This window comes from Dasypus novemcinctus, chromosome 5 (genome assembly GCF_030445035.2).
Source record: "Dasypus novemcinctus isolate mDasNov1 chromosome 5, mDasNov1.1.hap2, whole genome shotgun sequence".
Lineage (NCBI taxonomy): Eukaryota > Metazoa > Chordata > Mammalia > Cingulata > Dasypodidae > Dasypus > Dasypus novemcinctus.
In genome coordinates, this window is record NC_080677.1 from 60637995 (window position 1) to 60658778 (window position 20784).

At 37.4% G+C, this 20784-nt stretch overlaps 1 protein-coding gene across 2 annotated transcripts in view; it reads left to right on the plus strand.

The window, feature by feature from the left end:
* The window catches only part of CYP51A1 (cytochrome P450 family 51 subfamily A member 1), a 34093-nt gene that overhangs the window by 4574 nt on the left and 8735 nt on the right, over positions 1 to 20784 (plus strand). For both annotated transcript variants that reach the window (XM_058297004.2, XM_004475723.5), the window contains exons 2-9: positions 34 to 132; positions 6424 to 6600; positions 7622 to 7748; positions 9919 to 10093; positions 13398 to 13517; positions 13903 to 14098; positions 19823 to 19918; positions 20457 to 20625. In XM_058297004.2, coding sequence (XP_058152987.1) covers positions 6448 to 6600; positions 7622 to 7748; positions 9919 to 10093; positions 13398 to 13517; positions 13903 to 14098; positions 19823 to 19918; positions 20457 to 20625 — 1036 coding nt within the window. In that variant the 5' untranslated portion in view covers positions 34 to 132; positions 6424 to 6447. The remainder of the gene's footprint in view (positions 1 to 33; positions 133 to 6423; positions 6601 to 7621; positions 7749 to 9918; positions 10094 to 13397; positions 13518 to 13902; positions 14099 to 19822; positions 19919 to 20456; positions 20626 to 20784) is intronic.

The following is a 20784-nucleotide window of genomic DNA, read 5'->3' on the forward strand; positions in this document are numbered from 1 at the left end:
GTTTTTTGATTTTTGTTTTTCTTCCTCTTGCAGAAAAGTCCACCATACATTTTCTCTCCAATTCCATTCTTTGGACATGCAGTAGCATTTGGGAAAAGCCCAATTGAATTCCTAGAAAATGCATATGAGAAGGTAAGTCTTCCAAATCATTAGAGCAAAAGAAACCAGTTTAAATGTGTGCTTTTCAAACTTTTCTTTTACATGGGAGAATATTTTAAAAAATTATAATCTTATGCTTATTCCCAGGATAGGAAACAGATAAAATTGAAGGTGCTCCAGTTTGAGATAGAGGGGCATTAGAGACCTACCATATTAGGGTCTCTAAGGTTCTCCTGGGGTGTTTCCTGGGATACCTCTGAGAAAGCCTGTACTTATGGCAATTATGGTGTAAATACAACTTGTCAACATTTTGTATTAACATATGATAGTTAAAATTGATTTTAACTGACCCTTGTTTTTCTTAACCATGCATATGTGAAATTTTCTAATCTGCTGTATACCTTTTTTGTGATTTCACTGTTGACTTAGATGACCCAATTGGACACCATGGCCACTTAGGTCTTTGCCTCTCTCCTCTCCAGTGACCTTCTTCATACCAATTCAGCCTTTAATCCCACAGTCACATTTGTACTTATTGTTACTCTTAACTTTCAGTCCAAATAGTGATTTAGACATCCTATTCTTAGACTACAACTCTCCCTTCCCCAGGTTTGCTTATTCAATTCCTACCATTAAAACCATTCTTTGACCTCATTAGCTCTTCAGTCCATTGTTCCATTTACTTTCTCCTTATGTATGAGCTTTATTTCTTCACTTTCCTCCTTTGTCCATTTTGTGTCCATGGTCCATCATTTTAGTTATACTCTTGCTAATACATTAAATTTCCTTTCCCCTGAATCTTTTCATTGTTGTCACTTAGTAAAACCCTAATCCTGGAAGCTAGTTAGCCATTTTCTCTTTCCCTATACATTAATTTCATGATTGCCAGCCTTGAATAAGCCTTGAACCTTGCTCAGCAATCCTATTGTGTTCCTGTAGTCAGCTTTTCCCACTCATCACAATGACTAATTTAAACTTTCACTTTTCTAAACTTCTGAATCTTCCTACCTCTCTGTCACAGCAGATGACTTTGTATCCTATTTAGAGAGCGAATAAAAATCATCTGATGAGAACCCCCTTGTGTTCCCAATTTCAAACATACAAACCTACTCACATCTATGAAATCCTCTTCTTTTTTCCTTCCTATTATAATAATAGTAACAGTAAAAATAGCTTACTTACATTTATTTCACATTTACTATGTGACAATACTTAGTTCTTTATATAGATTATTCTACCAAAGCCCCATAAAAAGGTTTGATATCCATGATATATAAAGAGATGCTGCAAATCAATAAAAAGACAAATGACCCAATTAAAAAATGGACTTGAATAGACATTTGTCCAAAGAAGAAATGCAAATGACAAAAAAAAAAAAACCACAAGAAGAAAATGTTCAGCATCTCTAGAGGAATGCAAATCAAAACTACAGTGAGATATTTCACATCCATCAGAATGGCCACTATTAAAAAGACAGAAAACTACAAGTGTTGGAGAGGATGTGGAGAGATAGGAACACTTATTTCCTTTTGTTGGGAATGGAGAATGGTATAGTCACTGTGCAGATCTGTTTGGCAGTTCCTAAAGAAGCTGAATATAGATTTACCACGTGACCAGCAGTATCACTACTGGGTATATACCTAGAAGAACTGAGAGCAATGACATGAAGAGACATCCACACACCATTGATCATAGCAGCGTTATTCATGATCGCATAAGTTGGAAACAAATCAGGTGTCCATCAGCCAATGAATGGCTAATCAAACTGGTGTATTCCCATAATGGAATATTATGCAACTATAAAAAAAAATTATGAAATTGTAAAGCATATGACAACATGGATGAACCTGGAAGACATTATGTTGAGTGATGCAAGCCAGACCCAACAGGACAAATACTGTATGATTATGTTTCTATGAACTAAATATATGGTATAATACCGTGGAGTTAATAACTTGAATATGGGTCACTAGAAAAAAGAATGAGGTTAGAGAATGGAAAGTTGAGGGTTAACTTCTACAGAATTGGTAAAAAGGATCTTTGGAAATGCCTGAAGAAGTGAAAGCCCAACATAATATTTGTAATTAGCAGTACTATTAATATGTGGATATGGAAATAGTTTAAAGGGAAATCTAAGATTATGTATATTACTAAAAGGAAAGCTAAAAAAACGTAACATGGAACTGTTTAACATAGTAAAACCACTTGTGACATATGAACATAGGTAAAATTGTATATATAAGACTTGGGTTTTTTTTTTTTTTTAAGATTTATTTATCTCTCCTACCCTGCCCTCCCCCATTGTTTGCACTCACTGTCTGCTCGCTGTCTGCTCTCTGTGTCTGCTCATCTTCTTTTTTTAGGAGGTGCTGGGAACCAAACCTGGGACCTTCCATGTGGTAGGCAGGGGCCCAACTGCTTGAGCCTCATTCTCTTCCCGTGACCATTTTTCTTTGAACCTGAACAAACATGTTAATATTACAAGATGTTAATATCAGGCAAAAAAAACCATGCTAAGTGAAAGAAAGCAGACACAAAGTGCTGTATATTGTATGGATTCCATTTAAATAAAATGTAAATATAAATCAACCTATAATGATGAGAAACAAAAGCCCCATAAAACCCCTTGAGGTATTTCTAGTTTTTAGATGAGGTAATATATTTTGCCCTTAGTCTTTACCTAGCAGGTGACCAAGGTCAATATTTAAACATAGTGTGATTTCAGAGCCTGTGCTTTTAATAATGGAAAACACGTAATTCTTACTATGGCCAAGGAATGTTCCCCTTTCTATATGTTAATTTATTTAATCATCACAGCTCTGTGAAGTAAGTAATTATTATTTCTACTTTATAGATGGAGAAAACTGAGCCACAGGTATTATGTTCTCTGACCATATGACCAAAGTAACATAGCTAATAGTCGCAGGACCTGGGATTTGCACCCAGGCCATCTGCTCAAGAATCTTGTTTACTAACCCAGTATGCTATACTACCTGTATTAGTCAGCCAAAGGGGCGTTGATACAAAATACTGGAAATTGGTTGGTTTTTATAAAGGGTATTTATTTTGGGTAGGAGCTTACAGATACCAGATAATAAAGCATAAGTACTTCCCTCACCAAAGTCTATTTTCACGTGTTGGAGCAAGATGGCTGACGTCTGCAAGGGGTCTTGCTTCCTGGGTTCCTCTCTTCCCAGGGCTTGCTTCTTTCCAGGCTTAGGGTTCCTCTCTTCCTGGGGCTCCAGCTTAAGGCTTCAGCATGAAATTCCAACATCAAAACTCCAACATCAAAAACCCTGAACTCTGTCCTTTGCCATGCCTTTTATCTGTGAGTCCCCACCCACCAAAGGGTGGAGACTCAACCCCCTACTCACATAAGAGGTTTACATAATTACTTAAAGGGTGGGGACTCAAAACCCTACTGTCAAAAGAGATTTATGTAATTACTTAATCAAGTAAACCTATGAGTCTGATATAATCTAATATGCCCAGAGGAAAAGATCAGGTTACAAACATAATCCAGTATTTCTTTTTGGAATTCATGTATAATAATAAACTGCTCTACTACCCTTATTTTTCTATACTATCTTGCTTCCTATTATGACTAAATTCTATAACCCTCTCTTTTGTCTAGGAACCTTATGTTATTATTTCTCCCCTCAAATGCATAGCTGAGTTTTCTCTCAATTGGATCTTTCCTGTTTTCTGATAACTTCTAAGTAGTGTCCACCTTTTTTTTTTTTTCAAGATTTATTTATTTCTCCCCACAGTTGTTTGCGCATACTATCTGCTTGTTGTGTGCGCTCTGTGTCTGCTCATCTTCTTTCTTAGGAGACACTGGGAACTAAAATTGGGAGGGAGATACCCAATTGCTTGAGCCACCTCTGCTTCCTGCTTTTTATGTTCTTTTCATTGTATTTCATTTTTGTGTCATCATCTTGTTGTGTCAGCTTGCTGTGCCAGCCCATCACATCAGCTCCTTGTCTTGCTAGTTTTCCTTAGGAGGCATTAGGAACTGAATCTGGGACCTCTCATGTGGTAGGCAGACACCCAACTGTTTGAGCCATGTCCTCTTCCCTGTGTCGACCTTTTTAAAAGGACCAAAGCTTCTTTTGACTCTGTCTCTTCTCACTTCCTTCTCCTTTCAAAGAGTTGACTATATTCCCTAGCTTTATTTCCATACATTCTATTTATATACTCTTCATTCTGCTCTAGTTTGTCTTCCAGTCTTTTCACCAGTGAGATACAATGAACTTGACCTCTCAGCTGCATTCTTCACTGATGACCATTCCCTTCTTAAATTACATGCCGCTCATGGCATCTCCCTTGTTTTTTCTCTTATGTCTTTGACTGCTCCCTAGTTTGTGGGCTCATGCATTGCCATTAAGTGTTGTGGTTCTCTGAGGTTCAGTTCTAGGCTTTCCAATGTTTTCATACCTTATTTTTCCCTAGGTGCCCTCATCTGTACTTTTGGCTCAGTTACCATTCATGTATAGTTTATACCCTAATTAATATCTCTGATTCAGGGGAAGCGGGCTTGGCCCAATGGATAGGGCGTCTGCCTACCACTTGGGAGGTCGGCGGTTTAAACCCCGGGCCTTCTTGACCCGTGTGGAGCTGGTCCAGGCACAGTGCTGATGTGTGCAAGGAGTGCCGTGCCATGCAGGGGTGTCCCCAGCATAGGGGAGCCCCACGTGCAAGGAGTGCGCCCCATAAGGAAAGCCGCCCAGTGCGAAAGGAAGTGCAGCCTGCCCAGAAGTGGCGCCTCACACACGGAGAGCTGACCCAAGATGATGCAACAAAAAGAAACATTCCCGGTGCTGCTGATAAGGATAAAAGCAGTCACAGAAGAACACACAGTGAATGGACATAGAGAGCAGACAACTGGGGAGGGGGGGGGGCGGGATGAGAAATAAATTAAAAATAAATCTTAAAAAAAAAAAACAAACTCTGACTCAGGCCACTTCTTTGAGCTCCAGACTTAGACATCCCAGTCCCACATGACTTTTTCTCTAACTTGCTTCAAAGGCACCTAAAAGCTAACATTTCTAAAGTTTAACTAGGATTCATTCTTAGTATTTCCCCCTCCTTCATTGTCAGTCTATCACCAGATCTTTAGATTCTTGTCTCCAAAATAGTTCAGAATCTGTCAGCTTGTAACTCCACCACCACCACCACCACCACCAATTACCATTACCTTCTACCAAATGTTCATTATCAGGTTTCTGCAATAGGACATAACTTGTCCTCTGACATTCCTTTTGCCCCCTATTCTGTCATCCACTCCACACTGAATACAGGGGGTCTTTCTTTGAAAATATGTATAGATTAACCTGTCTTCTCCAGGCAGTTTAAAACTCTTGAGTGACTTCCTAGGGTGTGTAAGGAAATAAACTTCCTTAATATGGCCTGTGAGGCTCTGCATGGTCTAGGCCCTGCCTTCTTCTCAACCCTCATCTCCATCTCAGTTTTCCTCTTTCTCTTACTTTAGAACCTTTATATATGATTGGCGGTCAATTACCTTCTTCTCCTGCTTCAGGATTCAGCTCAGGTTTTGCTTCCTTGATCAGATCTCCCCTTTATAGGTTCTCTTATCACAGAGTTCCATTCTTTTTAATAATCGTCACATGTGTAATTTTATACTAGTTAATGTGATCATTTGATTAATTTATATCATTTTTCAGTAGACTAAGCTTCAGGAGTCAGGGACAGTGGTTTTGTTCACTGTTATATCCCCAGTTCCTAGCACAGTCTTCAAGTTAAAATAAAAAATCTGAAAGGTAAAGTGTTTTACACCTAACCAGTTGAAGAAAAAATGAAGTCATTCATTCTTGGTGTATTGTGGTAAAACTGTTAAATAATAAACTTTTGGTGTCTTCATCTAGCAAGAGCTATAGAAAAGGTTCTGTCCTTTGTTCTGTCCTGTAAATTTATCTTTTACCAAAGGGAAAAATTCTTTATTCTCAGAGATGTTCATTGAAGAAGTATCTATAATAAGTAAAAAACTGTGAGGCCATCCATATGTCCACTAGTAGAAGAGAAGCTAAGAAAAATTAACATTATGGTATCTGTGTAAAAATGGATAATATTTTCAATATAAACTGAATAGAAGCATAATAAAAGCTTATAATTAGAGCTTGGTAAATCATAATTGTGAATTTGCACAAAGACTGGGGCAGGTATATGGCAAAATAAAAAGAATTGTATTAATGTTTATGGATGTTTTATTTTTTCAGAAATGTATTGTCTTGTGTCTTAAGAAATTAGTGTCTTGGTGCTGTTTCTTTTTTGGTAACATCACTATGGATCCTTTTCTCTCTTTAGTATGGACCTATATTTAGTTTTACCATGTTGGGCAAGACGTTTACTTACCTTCTGGGGAGTGATGCTGCTGCACTACTTTTTAACAGTAAAAATGAAGATCTGAATGCAGAAGATGTCTACAGTCATCTGACAACACCTGTGTTTGGGAAGGGAGTTGCATATGATGTGCCTAATCCAGTAGGTGACATTGTTGAGAAACACAAATCTATGCCAGAAAAATTATAACTAGTAGTGTAAATAGTATGTATTTAAAATATGGAAAAATATCTTTCTTGGTTCAAAAGCCTGAAGAAAAGCGATGGATACCTAACAAGGAAAAGGCCTTTTGTTTTATAGTTGCTGTCATGTAAGCCTAATCAGTTTTAAAGGCCTTCCTGTAAAAATACACAGGATCGGTGGTAATTCAGCATATTGGGATTTGATTCAAGAAAATCCCATTGTTTCTCCTTCTTATACCCACTCCTGCCTGTATCACACATAACCTAGCACCCTTGTATAGCAGCTTATAGTTGATGTTAAATGTTGCCTCTGGGGTGGGAGAGGATAGGGAAAGGACTCCTCAAGGCCAAAAAAAAAGCCCTGGAAAATCTCTCTACTCATAAAGCTTTATTTCTTCATGCAGCTTATTAGATTCTTAAAATATAAATGTCCCAGAAGGGTAAAACCATTAGTTGTCCGTGTTTTAATTTATTTTAGTAAGACTGTGTTCTAATTGAACACAGTGTTCAACGTGTGAGGGTAAGTAGGATAGTGTTAGCAAGGAATGAATTTTGGGAATAGAATTCGAGAATATGTGAGGGAGGATAAAAATAATATTGAAGCCTTATGCACCTTTGGGAGAATAAGTTAGCATCAGGATTGGGTTGGAAGACAATGAATGACTAGAACAGGAAAAGTGGGTATTGGAGTCAGGAGTGGGAAAAGGGTTTATAGAAAGGAAGGCAGGAGATGGGATTCCTAGTTTATCATTTGTCTAGGACCCTGGTGGCAGGTGTCCTTTGCATGTTACTTCAAATATTAATATATGCATTAGCACTATAAGTATCCTATATCTGGTGTAGTTTTAAAAAAGCTTTCAATTTTCATTTCGGTTTTTCAGAAGGTTTTCTTTGAGAGTTACATAGTCATTCCAACTCAAGTAGATCTTGTGATAAAACAAAAATGTGCTTTAATGTTGTATATATCTTTACTTTTAAAGGTTTTCTTGGAGCAGAAGAAAATGTTAAAAAGTGGCCTTAACATAGCCCACTTTAGGCAGCATGTTTCTATAATTGAAAAAGAAACGAAGGAATACTTTGAAAGCTGGGGAGAAAGTGGAGAAAAAAGTAAGCAAAACATTTGCATTTGTTCTACTATTTCTGTCTTTCTGTGAATAGAAATATAAGTGAGAAAATATGTGAGTGGGAGTGTGTGTGTACTTAAAACAAATTTAGACAAAACCTTGTGAACTTATTGTAAGGAGTATGTTACGATTATCATGGAGTTAAAAAGACCTGAGAGGAAGTGATTATTTCTGCTTACTTGGCAATAGGTTAATTAAGAAGCATATTATTCAGCTCATTTGTACAGATAATACAAAAACAATTCATGATTAAATTTTGAAATAAGTGGAATATAATAAATTGTTGCCAGGTCATTTTAAGATAATAAGTAAAATAATTTTTACTCCCAAGGGACAAATAAAATTCCAGACAGATTAAGTATATATGTTACACCTTCTCTAGTATTGTATGGGAGTGATATGTTAGATACTCACACACACAAAGAAATTTAGACAAACACAATCTTACTTTTTTGCCATAAGTTTGCTTTTAGCCATTTCCAATAGAAATCTTTAAAAATGTGTTCCATGTTTTCTTGTGTTATAAAGAATTTACTGAATGTAACTTAACCTTTGGGGACAGGCTTTATATTGTGTTATAAAGAGTATACTGAATGTAACTTGACCTTTGGATGTTACTTGTGCTTTGGGGACAGGCTATTGGACTGCAGTAAGTGCCCCCTTCAGAGGCAAGTGGCATACCCAGAGCAGGAAGCAGCATTCGCCCTCAGGGCAGCAGGACTTCTGTGTAGATCAACACAATTCTGGGTCTGGTCTTCAGCTTTTTCAAAAGGTCCAGAAACTCAGTTTTATTTTAAGTTTAAGTTGATGTAATATATTTCTAACCATACAAGAAACTAATATGTAAACTAGAATGTCAGTTTAATAACTACAAGTGAGATACGTAATTTTAGCACCAAGACCAGAATATTTGCTGATCTTTATTGGCAAATCTAAGTGGAAAGCCAAATAATCAGAAGTTCATTTAATGAACATGGAATTAAAGAAGAGGGAATTGATGGGATGATCTTTATGATTTTTAGATGTCATCAGAGTGTACTTTTGTACTTGCCTAATGCATCTGTCTCCACTGTTGAGTTATGCCAATTAGTATAATTTACATATGGTCAAGACTTAAATTTGTAGTCCTGATCTTCCTGCTTTTGACCTGAGAAATCCTTTCTTTAGTCTTTGGACAATGATTCCTTGGGAAGCACGTAATTATTGTCCTTACATGAACCTCTGATTCCAATTTTTTGAATCCTCTGACTTTAGTTTTGTTTTTTGCCTCTATGCCATGCTGCTGGTGCTGTTATTATACCTGTTTCTAGCAGTCAGCCCACTTGCCATTCTTCCCATTTATTGCCATTGATATACTGTGGCCTTGAAATCAGATAACTACATACATTTTTGTCTTCAAAATGGAGAGAGGGTCCTAAAGTGAGGTTAGGTCATGGCCTTTGTGACAATTATTTTGGCTGTCCAGAGGGGTGGTGTGCTTCCCATCATTGTGTTTATTGCCTCTCTTCAGTGTTCTGTGTAGAGTTACGTATCTGTCTATAAACTTTTTTTGTAAAGATTTATTTATTTATTTACTTATTTTAGTTTCTCTCCCCTTCCACACTCCACCCCCCAGTTGTCTGCTTTCCGTGTCCATTCGCTTCTTCTGTGTTCTTCTGTGACCACTTCTATCCCTATCAGCGGCCCCAGGAATCTGTGTTTCTTTTTGTTGTGTCATCTTGTTGTGTCAGCTTTTCGTGTGTGCAGCGCCATTCCTGGGAAGTCTGCACTTTCTTTCGCACTGGGCGGCTCTCCTTAAGGGGTGCACTCCTTGCGCGTGGAACTTTCCTACACGGGAGACATCCCTGCATGGCATGGCATTCCTTGCACGCATCAGCACTGCACATGGGCCAGCTCCACACGGGTCAAGGAGGCCCGGGGTTTGAACCATGGACCTCCCATGTGGTAGGCGGACGTCCTATCCATTGGGCCAAGTCCGCTTCCCTGTCTATAAACTTTTTTGATGATATAAATAGGATGACTCTTTAAGTCAAGTTATTGACTTTTTAAGTTTGAGGTTGCAGTTTTTTTCCATAATTCCTTTATTTCTCTAAGAAAACAGACTATCTCAAGAATTTTTGTCATATTAATAAGAATGATTTTTTTCCCCTTAGATTTGTTTGAAGCTCTTTCTGAGCTTATAATTCTAACAGCCAGCCATTGTTTACATGGAAAGGAAATCAGAAGTCAACTCAATGAGAAAGTGGCACAGCTGTATGCAGATCTAGATGGAGGTTTTACCCATGCAGCCTGGCTATTGCCAGGTTGGCTTCCTTTACCTAGTTTCAGGTATGGATAAAAATATATTACTCTTGATTAACTAACTGAATTTGTGTAATTACAGTAGTGTTGATATGCTTTGCTTTAACAAAGATAAGAGTTAAAATGATAAAACAAAGTAGGTGATTATGAATCCTTATTACAGGAGAATTCATTAATAAAGGTTTTTTAAAGTATGTAGTGAACTCATTTGAGGTAAGTTTCAATTTATTAAAAAGGTGGTTTGTTGTCCATTATAATATTTTAAAAATTATGTATCTCATATATTTCTTTTTTTTTTTTAAGATTTATTTTATTTATTTCTCTCTCCTTCCCCTACCACCCCGTTGTTTTATCTCTTGTGTTGGTTTGCTGTGTGTTCTTCTGTGGCTGCTCGCATTCTTAGTGGCACTGGGAATCTGTGTCTCTTTTTTTTTTTTTTTAAAGATTTGTTTTATTTATTTATTTCTCTCCCCTTCCCCCCCACCCCAGTTGTCTGTTCCCTGTTTCTATTTGCTGCATCATCTTTGCCTGCTTTCTGTTGTTGTGAGCGGCACGGGAATCTGTGTTTCTTTTTGTTGCGTCATCTTGTTTTAGCTCTCCGTGTGTGCAGCACCATTCCTAGGCAGGCAGCACTTTCTTTCACACTGGGCGCTCTCCTTACGGGGCGCACTCCTTGCGCATGGGGCTCCCCTACGCGGGGGACACCCCTGCATGGCAGGGCACTCCTTGCGAGCATCAGCACTGTGCATGGGCCAGCTCCACACGGGTCAAGGAGGCCCGGGGTTTGAACCGCGGACCTCCCATGAGGTAGACGGACGCCCTAACCACTGCGCCAAGTCCTCCACCCTGTGTCTCTTTTTTTTTTTGTTGCGTCATCTTGCGTCAGTTCTCCATGTGTGAGGCACCACTCCTGGGTGGGCCGTGTTTTTTTTTTGCCTGGGGTGGCTCTCCTTGTCCTTGCGTGTGGGGCTCACCTATGTGGGGGACACCCCTGCCTTGCATGTGGCAGCACTGCATGTGGGCCAGCTCACCACACAGGCCAGGAGACCGACCCTGGGTTCAAATTCTAGACCTCCTATATGGTAGGTGGAAACTATCAGTTGAGCCACATCCTCTTCCCTCATATATTTCTTTTTTTAAAGATTTATTTTATTTCTCTCCGCTTTCCCCCCCTTCCCATTGTCTGCTCTCTGTGTCCATTCGTTGTGTGTTCGCCTGCATCCTCTTGCTTTCTCAGTAGCAGTGGGAAACTGCGTCTCTTTTTCGTTGCATCATCTTGCTGCTTCAACTCTCTGTGTGTGCGGCGCCACGCCTGGGAGGGCTGTGCTTTTTTCACGTGGGGCAGCTCTTCTTGTGGGGTACACTACTTGTGCGTGGGGCTCCCCTACATGGGGGTGCCCCTGCATGGCACTGCACTCCTTGCGTGTGGCAGCACTGCACATGGGCCAGCTTACCATATGGATCAGGAGACCCTGGATAGCAAGCCCTGGACCCTCCATATGGTAGATGGTCACTCAGTTGAGCCATGTCCACTTCCCTTCCTCATTTATTTCTTGAATAGGTAAAACCTATAAACTCTACCTAAAAGTGGTATATACTTCCTCTAAGCATTTGTTTGAATAATCTTTGCCTGTTTTGTACTATGGCTATATTGTGAAACTTCTTTGTTTTGAAGTATCAGCAGCCTGTATTTCATTTTCTATTTGTTTCCTTGCCAAAAGTACTTTTATTTCGTTAAGGGCAGGGACTGTCTCTGATACAAATAAATATTGCTCATAGCAGTTGACATAGCTTTGTGTCTTGCATATTAGTAGGCTTTTTGTATCTTTGGTGATTCATTTCTGTTCAGGTAAGGAATTGAGAGGCACTGAATTGGCATTCCCTTACCTTTCTATTTCTGCTGTCTTTTTTTTTTTTTTTTAAGATTTTATTTTTTAATTTTTAATTTATTTCTCTCCCCTTCCACCCCCCTCCTCCACGGTTGTCTGCTCTGTGTCCATTCGCTCTGTGTTCTTCTGTGACCGCTTCTATCCTTATCAGTGGCCCCGGGAATCTGTTTCTTTTCGTTGTGTCATCTTGTTGTGTCAGCTCTCTCTGCGTGTGGTGTCGTTCTTGGGCAGGCTGCACTTTCTTTCACACTGGGTAGCTTTCCTTATGGGGCACACTCCTTGTGCATGGGCTCCCCTACGCGGGGGACACCCCTGCGTGGCACAGCACTCCTTGCACGCATCAGCACTAGGCATGGGCCAGCTCCACACGGGTCAAGGAGGCCCGGGGTTTGAACCGCAGACCTCACATGTGGTAGACAAACGCCCTATCCACTGGACCAAGTCTGCTTCTGTATTTCTCCTGTCTTTATCCAGTTACAGAATCAAAGATGGGTGGGAGTAACAGAAGGAACCAGGAGAAGTTCCTGGAGTTCTCTTGAACTCGTAGTTTTTATTTATAAGGCACTTTGCAGTTTCCAAAATGCTTCCATATTTTGTTAGAACATCCAGCCTGGTGTTTGGCCCATAGTAGATTTTTCATAATGCGCATCAAGCAAATTGCTACCTACCCTATTTCCTGGATAAAGTTAGAATTTCTGGCTAGGTATAATAGGTTCCACTCTTTCTCTGTGTTAAATGTACCAACTGATTTAATGAAATTTAATGAAGTTATTCCATTCACTTTCTTCAACAGGCCTTGTGTGAAATACCTGGCTGCCATGTTTATGCTATTAAGCTTCTGTGCCTTTTTCCCTTCTGTTATCTTGGTTGATTTCAATAACAGTCTTGAAAATGAAGCAGGACAGGAATTTTTTTTTAGCAGGATTGATTGATTGGAGCTTGAGGTACCTGATTTAAAATTCCTTATCGTACCTTAATACTTTAAAGGTAACATTTTGGGACTTGAAGCTTGTTTTATGATACTAGTAGTATTTTGTCCCCCTGCTAAACTACATTGTCTTAGAAAATGAAAAGTAGAATCAAATCCTGTACAAGAACCAGAGTAACTCACTTTCTGCTTCAAGAATTGACTTGGTTAAAATGCTTCTGAAGAAATAATCATTTGAGACTTGTTTGTTGTAAACCTATACTTAGTAGACAGGTAGGGTATGTATGTAAGGATTGGATATATATATATAGAAGAGGCACAGGCAGTCTTAATACCAAATTAGCTTTATGTGACTTTTTTTCTTTTGGTTCTGGAGTTTTGTCAGTATTTTAAAGTCATTAAAGTTCATTAAAAAAGGTTGTGATTAGATAGGTCCTAATTATTTTCAGAATGATTTTGATGCTAGAAAGTATTGCTTACTTTTTAAAAATCATTTTTTGTCTTTGAATTACAGACGCAGGGATAGAGCTCATCGAGAGATGAAGAATATTTTCTATAAGGCAATCCAGAAACGCAGACAATCAAAGGAAAAAATTGATGACTTTCTCCAAACTTTACTAGAGACTACATATAAGTAAGAACAGTTCAGATACTATATTAAGCTGAAACAGGAAATTACACATTAAAACATCATTAAATATTTTCAATTTAAAAATTATGTTGACAAAACAAGTTGGTAACAGTCATCTTTGGACTTTTCAAATGGATAAGACATAAATTGGTGGGCTCACATGCCTTTACTGGGTAGTGAAGAGTTTGCTGGTAAATTGCCAATGAAATATTTTGTAATCAAATCATATTTTCTATGGTCTTTTACCTACAGGAAAAAATAATTCTGATTTGTGATAGGCAAATGGAACAAATCATTAATCTGAAAAGTTCATTAATTATGACTTTTTGAAAGGCAAGAAATGTTTGCTAAATAAATGTTCAGATTGTGTGTGTGGTTCATTTTGTAGGGATGGGCGTCCTTTAACAGATGATGAAGTAGCAGGGATGCTTATTGGACTACTCTTGGCAGGGCAGCACACATCTTCAACTACTAGTGCTTGGATGGGCTTCTTTTTGGCCAGAGACAAAACACTTCAAGAAAAATGTTATTTAGAACAGAAAGCAGTCTGCGGAGATGATCTGCCTCCTTTAATTTATGACCAGGTTTGTTTGGTTTTCAGTTTCATTGCTGCCTTTTAACTTTGAGTATATTGTGGCTATTTTTTTATGTGGGACAATTTGAGGTTTTCTATAACTGTAGAATAAATTTCTTAGCTTTATTTTTAGAGGACTTCCCACAACCCTCGCTGATATGTTCCAGTGATGTTGCTTCTTACCATTACTTTATCAGATGTGTTTAGGGTTGGTTCCTTAAATAGCCTCCTTCGTACTTCTTTCCTCTGCTTCAAAGTCTGGCACCTGGGTATAGAGGATACTATGTGTGTGTTGTGTGTCTTATGAAGTATGTAATTGCTCAGAATTCTTCAGAATCCTACAAGGCCAGAATGACTTGTACCTGGGTGGTGTCCTCCCAAAATAGTAGTGGTAGTAATGGGAAACTAGAAATTTTACATATACTACACTTAGTTGCTGAGTGAAAAGGAAGAGAAAACTAACTCACTGTAAAACCTGGTTTCTATCTTTGAAACACACCCTGGTCATACTTTCTTTCTGTTATCTTTTTAAAAAAATCCTTTATTCTATTAATATAGAATATTAATATTTATATTACAGCAATTTTCTGATATTTTACAATCTTAAATTCCTGGCACTAATTGTATTTGGTCATGGCATGTATTGGATTCAGTTTGCTGGTTTGGGCATTTTTGCATCTGAATTCATGAGAGAGATCATTCTGTAGTTTTCATTCTTGTGATAATTTTGTCTGGTTTTGGTTAACAGGATAATACTGACTTCATAGGTTAAGTAGGGAGGTGTTCCCTCCTCTTCTGGTTTTTGGAAAAGTTTATGAAAGATTGTTAATTTTTTAAATGTTTGGTAGGATTCATCACTGACACCATCTGGCTTGACCGTTTTCTTTGTGAGAAGTTTTTTGATTATAATTCAGTCTCTTTGTATGTTATTATAGATCTGTAGAGATTTTTGATTTCTTCTTGGATCAGTTTTTGTAATGTGTATCTTTCTAGGAATTTGTTCATCTAGGCTACCTAATTTGTTGGCATACAATTGCTCATAGTATTTCCATATATTTTATTTTTTAATTTTTAAAATTAATTTATTGAAGTATATCACTCATATATCAACATACATAAACAAAAAGTGTATAATAATAGTTGTTAAACTTTCTATAACTTTATTTCTGAAGGTTGATAGTATTGTCCTTTTGTCCCTGTTTTTAGTAAAAATTTTTAAATAACAGATTTATTGATATCAATTCACATACCATAAAATTCACCTTTTAAAAGTATACAGTTCAGTGGTTTTTTAGTATATTCAGAGTTGTACACCCATCTCATAATTTAATTTTAGAGTGTTTAATCACCCCAAAATGAAATCCTACATTCATTGGCAGGGACTCTCCATTCCTATTTCTCCTCCCCAACCCTTGGAAACCATTATAATCAACTTAATGTTTCTATGGCTTGCCTATTCTGGACATTTCTTATAAATGGAATCATTTAATAGGTGGCCTTTTGTGACTGGCTTATTCATTTAATGATTTCAGAGTTTATCCATGTTGTAGTGTGTATCAGTACTTTACTCGTATGAATATACCACATTTTATTTATCCATTCATCAGTTGATGGAAATTTAGGTTGTTTCCTTTTTATGAGTAAGTCTGCTTTAACACTTGTGGGCAGGTTATATGGACTTAGTTTTTCAGTTCTCCTAAGTATATACCTAGGATCGGAATTGCTGAGTCTATGATAACTCTATGATTTGCATTTTGAGGAACTGCCAGGCTGGTTTCCAAAGTAACTGAACTTTTTGTGTTCCCACCAGCAATATATGAAGATTTCTATTCATTTCCAAAGATTTATGAACAACCTTTTTACCAATTTACACAGGTTAAACCTCAGCTTTTGTTCTCTTTTGGGTGGTGCTCTGATATCCTAAGCCCCAGGTAGTTTCTGCTTATCCTCTTGCTGTTTCTCTGGGAGAGAAGTGGGTCCTGTGTCTTGCTAATTATCTGTCCTCCCTGATGTTTTTTATTTTGATGAAGCCTAATTTATCTAATTTTTTCCTTTTTCTTGTGCTTTTGGTGTCATCTCAGATTCCTTGGCCAAATCCAAGGTTTAATTCAAAAAAAAGAAAAAGAATTTATCTGTTTTCTAAGATATCTATAATTTTTGTTCTTATTTTTAGGTCTTTGATCAGTTCTGTATATTTTAAGAGGGAAAGTTCCAAATTCATTCTTTTGTATTTGGCTTTCCAATTGTCCTAGCACCATTTGTTGAAAAGACTATTATTTCCCCATTGAATAGTCTTGGCACTCATGTGAAAAATCAGTTGAATGGGGATCAGATGTGGCTTAGGCAGTTGTGCTCCCTCCTCCATGGGAGGTCCCAGGTTCGATTTCGAAAAAACAGACAATGAGCATAAAACAATGAGCAAAAACAATGAGCAAACAGATGAAGGCACCATCTTGGGGCTTGGGAGGATTTGAGGAACAGGTGTAGCTCAGTGGTTGAGTGCCTGCTTCACATATATGAGGTCCTGGGTTCAATCCCCAGTACCTCCTGGGGAAAGAAACAAAAAAAAACCAAAACAAAAATAATCAGGTGACCAGGGAGCAGAAGTAGCTCAGTGGTTGAGCGTCTACTCGGTCCCAGGTTCAATCCCTAGTATCCCCCCCCTCCAAAAAAAATAATTGACAACCCACACCAAGTAGAAATCAATTCAAAATGGATCCATGACCTAAATAGAAGTTCTTAAGCTATAAGACTCTTTAGAGATAACATAGGATCAAATCTTTATGACCTGGGATATGACGGTGGATTCTTAGATATGACCCCATAGGTATGAGCGACAAATAGATGAATTTGATTTCCTAAAAATAAAAACTAATGAGAGGAGTGGATATAGTGGATATAGTGGGTATATAGTGGATATAGTTCAAGTGGTTGAGTGCCTGCTCCATGTACAATGTCCTGAGTTTAATGCCCAGTACCTCCTAGACACAAAAACAAAGAAATGAGAAAACCAGCTCTCACTGGGGAGCAGATCTAGCTCAGTGGTTGATTGCCTGCTTCACATGTACGAGGTCCTGGGTTCAACCCCTGATACCTCCTTAAAAAAACAAAAACAAACAGAAAAACTTATGAGGGAGCTTCCCACATGCAAGGTCATGGTTTCAATCCCCGGCATGGTACCTCAAAAAAACAAAACAAAAAAGAAAAACTTATGAGTATTGAAGGAAATTATGAGGAAAAGTGAGAAGACAACCTACAAAATGGGAGAAATAGTTTCAAACTATATATCAGATGAGGTTTTTTTTTTTTTTTTTTAATAGGTATGGGACTGGGGATTGAACCAGGGACCTTGTATGTGGGAAACCAGTGCTCAACCACTGAGCCACATTAGCTCCCCTCAGTTGGTTTCTTTGTTTGTTTTGCTTGTTGTTTTGTCTTTGTTTCTGGGAGGCATTGAGAACTGAACGTGGGACCTCTTATATGGGAAGCAGGTGCTCAATTGTTTGAGCCACATCTGCTCCCTCTGATAAAGTTTTAATACTTAGAATATGTAAAGAACTTTCACAGTGCATCAATTAAAAGATAAATAACTCAACTAAAACATGAGCAAAAGACTTGAATAGATATTTCTCCAAAGAAGATAATACAAATGTCTAGTAAACATGAAAAAATACTCATTGTCATTAGCCATTAAGGAAATGCAAATTAAAACCACAATGAGATATGACTTCATACAACTAATGATGGCTGTATTTAAAAATGGAAAATAACAAGGGTTGGAGAGTATGCAGAAAAATTGGGACTCTTGCATTATTGGTGGGAATGTAAAATGATACAGCCACTGTAGCAAGTAATATGGCAGGCCCTCAAAAAGTTAAATACAGAAGTACCATATCACCAGGTAATTCCATTTCTAGTTATATACCCAAAGATAGTAAAAACAGGATTGCAAAGAGGTACCTTGCACATCAGTGTTTGTAGCAGCATTATTCACAATTGCTAAAAGGTAAAAACAAGTCGAGTGTCCATCAGCAAATGAATGTGGTACATACACACAATGGAATATTATTCAGCCATTAGGGGATATGCTGTAATATAGAAGAACCTTGAAAATATTAATGCTCTGTGAAATATGCGAGACACATGGAGACAAAAATTATCTGATATCATTTATAAAAGATGACCAAGAATAACAAATTTGCAGATAGAAAGCAGCTTAGAAATTACTGAGGATGGGGAAAGGAGGGAAGGGGAAGTATTTGTAAAAATTATATTCTGGATATTAAATCCTTATCAGATATGTGGTTCCAAATATTTTCTCCCATTGTGTGCCTTATCATTTTATTTCATGATAAAGTCCTATGGGTTACAAAAATTTTTAGTTTTGATGAGGTCCTATTTATCACTTATTTCTTTTGTTTTGCTTTTTGTGTAAAGTATAAGAAACCTTTGCTTAAAACAAGGTCCTGAAGTTGCTTCTCTATGTTTTCTTCTAGGAGTTTGTAGTTCTGGCACTTATATTTATGTCTTTGATCCATTTTGAGTTTGTTTTGTATATACTATGAGGTAGGGGTATACCATCATTCTTCAGATTGGTCATTACTAGTGTATAGAAATACTAACAATTCTTGGTTGTTGATCTTGTACCCTGCCACTTTGCTTAATTCATTTATTAGCTCTAAGAGCTTCGTTTCAGATTTTTCAGCATTTTCTTTATATAGGATCATGCCATCTGCAAAGAGGGAGTTTTACTTCTTCCTTTCCAATTCGGTGTAGTAAGTTTTGCTATCATTATAAAGTGTCCTTCATTTCCTGATGTACAGATACTCAAGGTCAGCCTGGGGTGAGAAATTAGGAGCCTTTCAGGTCTTTTCTGAATACCCATATGGTGCTGCACATTCATGTGTCCTTCTAAATTGCTAGAATATGTTGGAACTTCTCAAAGCCCCCTGTGGACAACTCATTCCCATTTTTCTTTTTGCAGTTTTTGTTCCAGCTCTCATTATTCTCAACTGATATGATGGCCTTAGGCAGCTGTGATATTAAAGAATTTCTGCAGATCAACGTCCTAGGGAAAGGGTTCTTTGCATAGAGACAACTCTGAATTAGGCCAAATAAAGACAGGCCTTGAGAATGGAGCTTTTCCAGGGAGCTGCTGCACAGTCAAATATTGACAATTCTCTGGGCATGGGATGCCTGGGGAGTTTCAAACACATTCTGCCACCTCTAGCAGTTTACTGGTATTCATAGTTGCTTAGTTGCCAGGCTGTTGGTTTGAAATGCTACTTACTGTGGAGTTCAGGGGAGGCAGGGATGAGAATAGGGAGGGCATATTATATAACACCATGGAGTTCACTGTTCTCACTGATAATTTGGCAATTTTTCTTCAATTAACTCTTTGGATTTGTTACAAGTCTTTATTTCTAGAGTTCTGAAAAAGTTGTCTCTGACAATTTCTGGAGTGAGTTTTTGTAGGCCCTTCTGTGTCATTCTTCAGGGTGCTATCCTCTCTTCCTTTCATCTTGCCCTCTCTTTTTTCTCTTGTTTACCTTGGACATTGATAGAATAAGGTAATTACAATCTTGGTCAATTGGTTACCACTGTTCTTCCACTCAGAACACAAGCTATCTTGTACTAACTATAAAGTAAAATATAATTTTTGTACTCTTGAAAAATATTAAATATTTGTAAAAATCAGATTTGTAAAAATCAGGAATCATTTTCTCTTTTTTAGCTCAAGGAGCTCAATTTACTTGATCGATGTATAAAAGAAACGTTAAGACTTAGACCTCCTATAATGACCATGATGAGAATGGCCAAAACTCCCCAGGTGAGTCTCTTCACTGGATCTTACCCCTTCACAGTTTTTATTTGTTGAAAAGAGGAAGTATAATAATATCAAAAAATTAAAAAAAAAATAACTCATACATTTTCAATTTTATATATTCTAGATATATAAATATTACATAATTGCAATATACATGCTATAATCTGTCTTCTGTATTTTCATTTAACATTTAGGCTTTTTCAAATGGAAGTATCTTTTTATCCTTATTTTTAAAAGTAATATATGGTTTACTGTAAAAAAAAAATCCTAGTAGTATAGGAGTATATAAACCAGATAAAGGGTCCCTAAAATCCCACCCATACCACCAAGGCATTCTATTTTTTAGATTTGTATATGTACAACCCAATATTAGGTCATTTGGAAATAATTTTGAATTAAATAATTTTACCTGGCCTATCATCTAGCTAGTTTTTAAATATATGCATATCTCTTATATCTTAATGCTTTATTACATAATGTTATGATTATTTGGTAGAATATTTCTTAATTATCTAAAGAAATGTGTTGCTTTCTTTTGTAGACTGTGGGAGGGTATACCATTCCTCCAGGACATCAGGTGTGTGTGTCTCCCACTGTTAATCAAAGACTTAAAGACTTATGGGTAGAACGCCTGGACTTTAATCCTGATCGCTATTTGCAGGAAAACCCAGCATCAGGAGAGAAATTTGCCTATGTGCCATTTGGAGCTGGTAAGATGATTATATTTTAGATTTGAAATATTTGTCCTGATAACATAATTGTCCCTGCCAAAATAATCTATATGAAGTTTATGTGCAGATATCTTTCTCTTTCCTTCTAGGGACATTCACATAAATTTTTATAGACGTAGAATCTTGGTAATTTGGAAA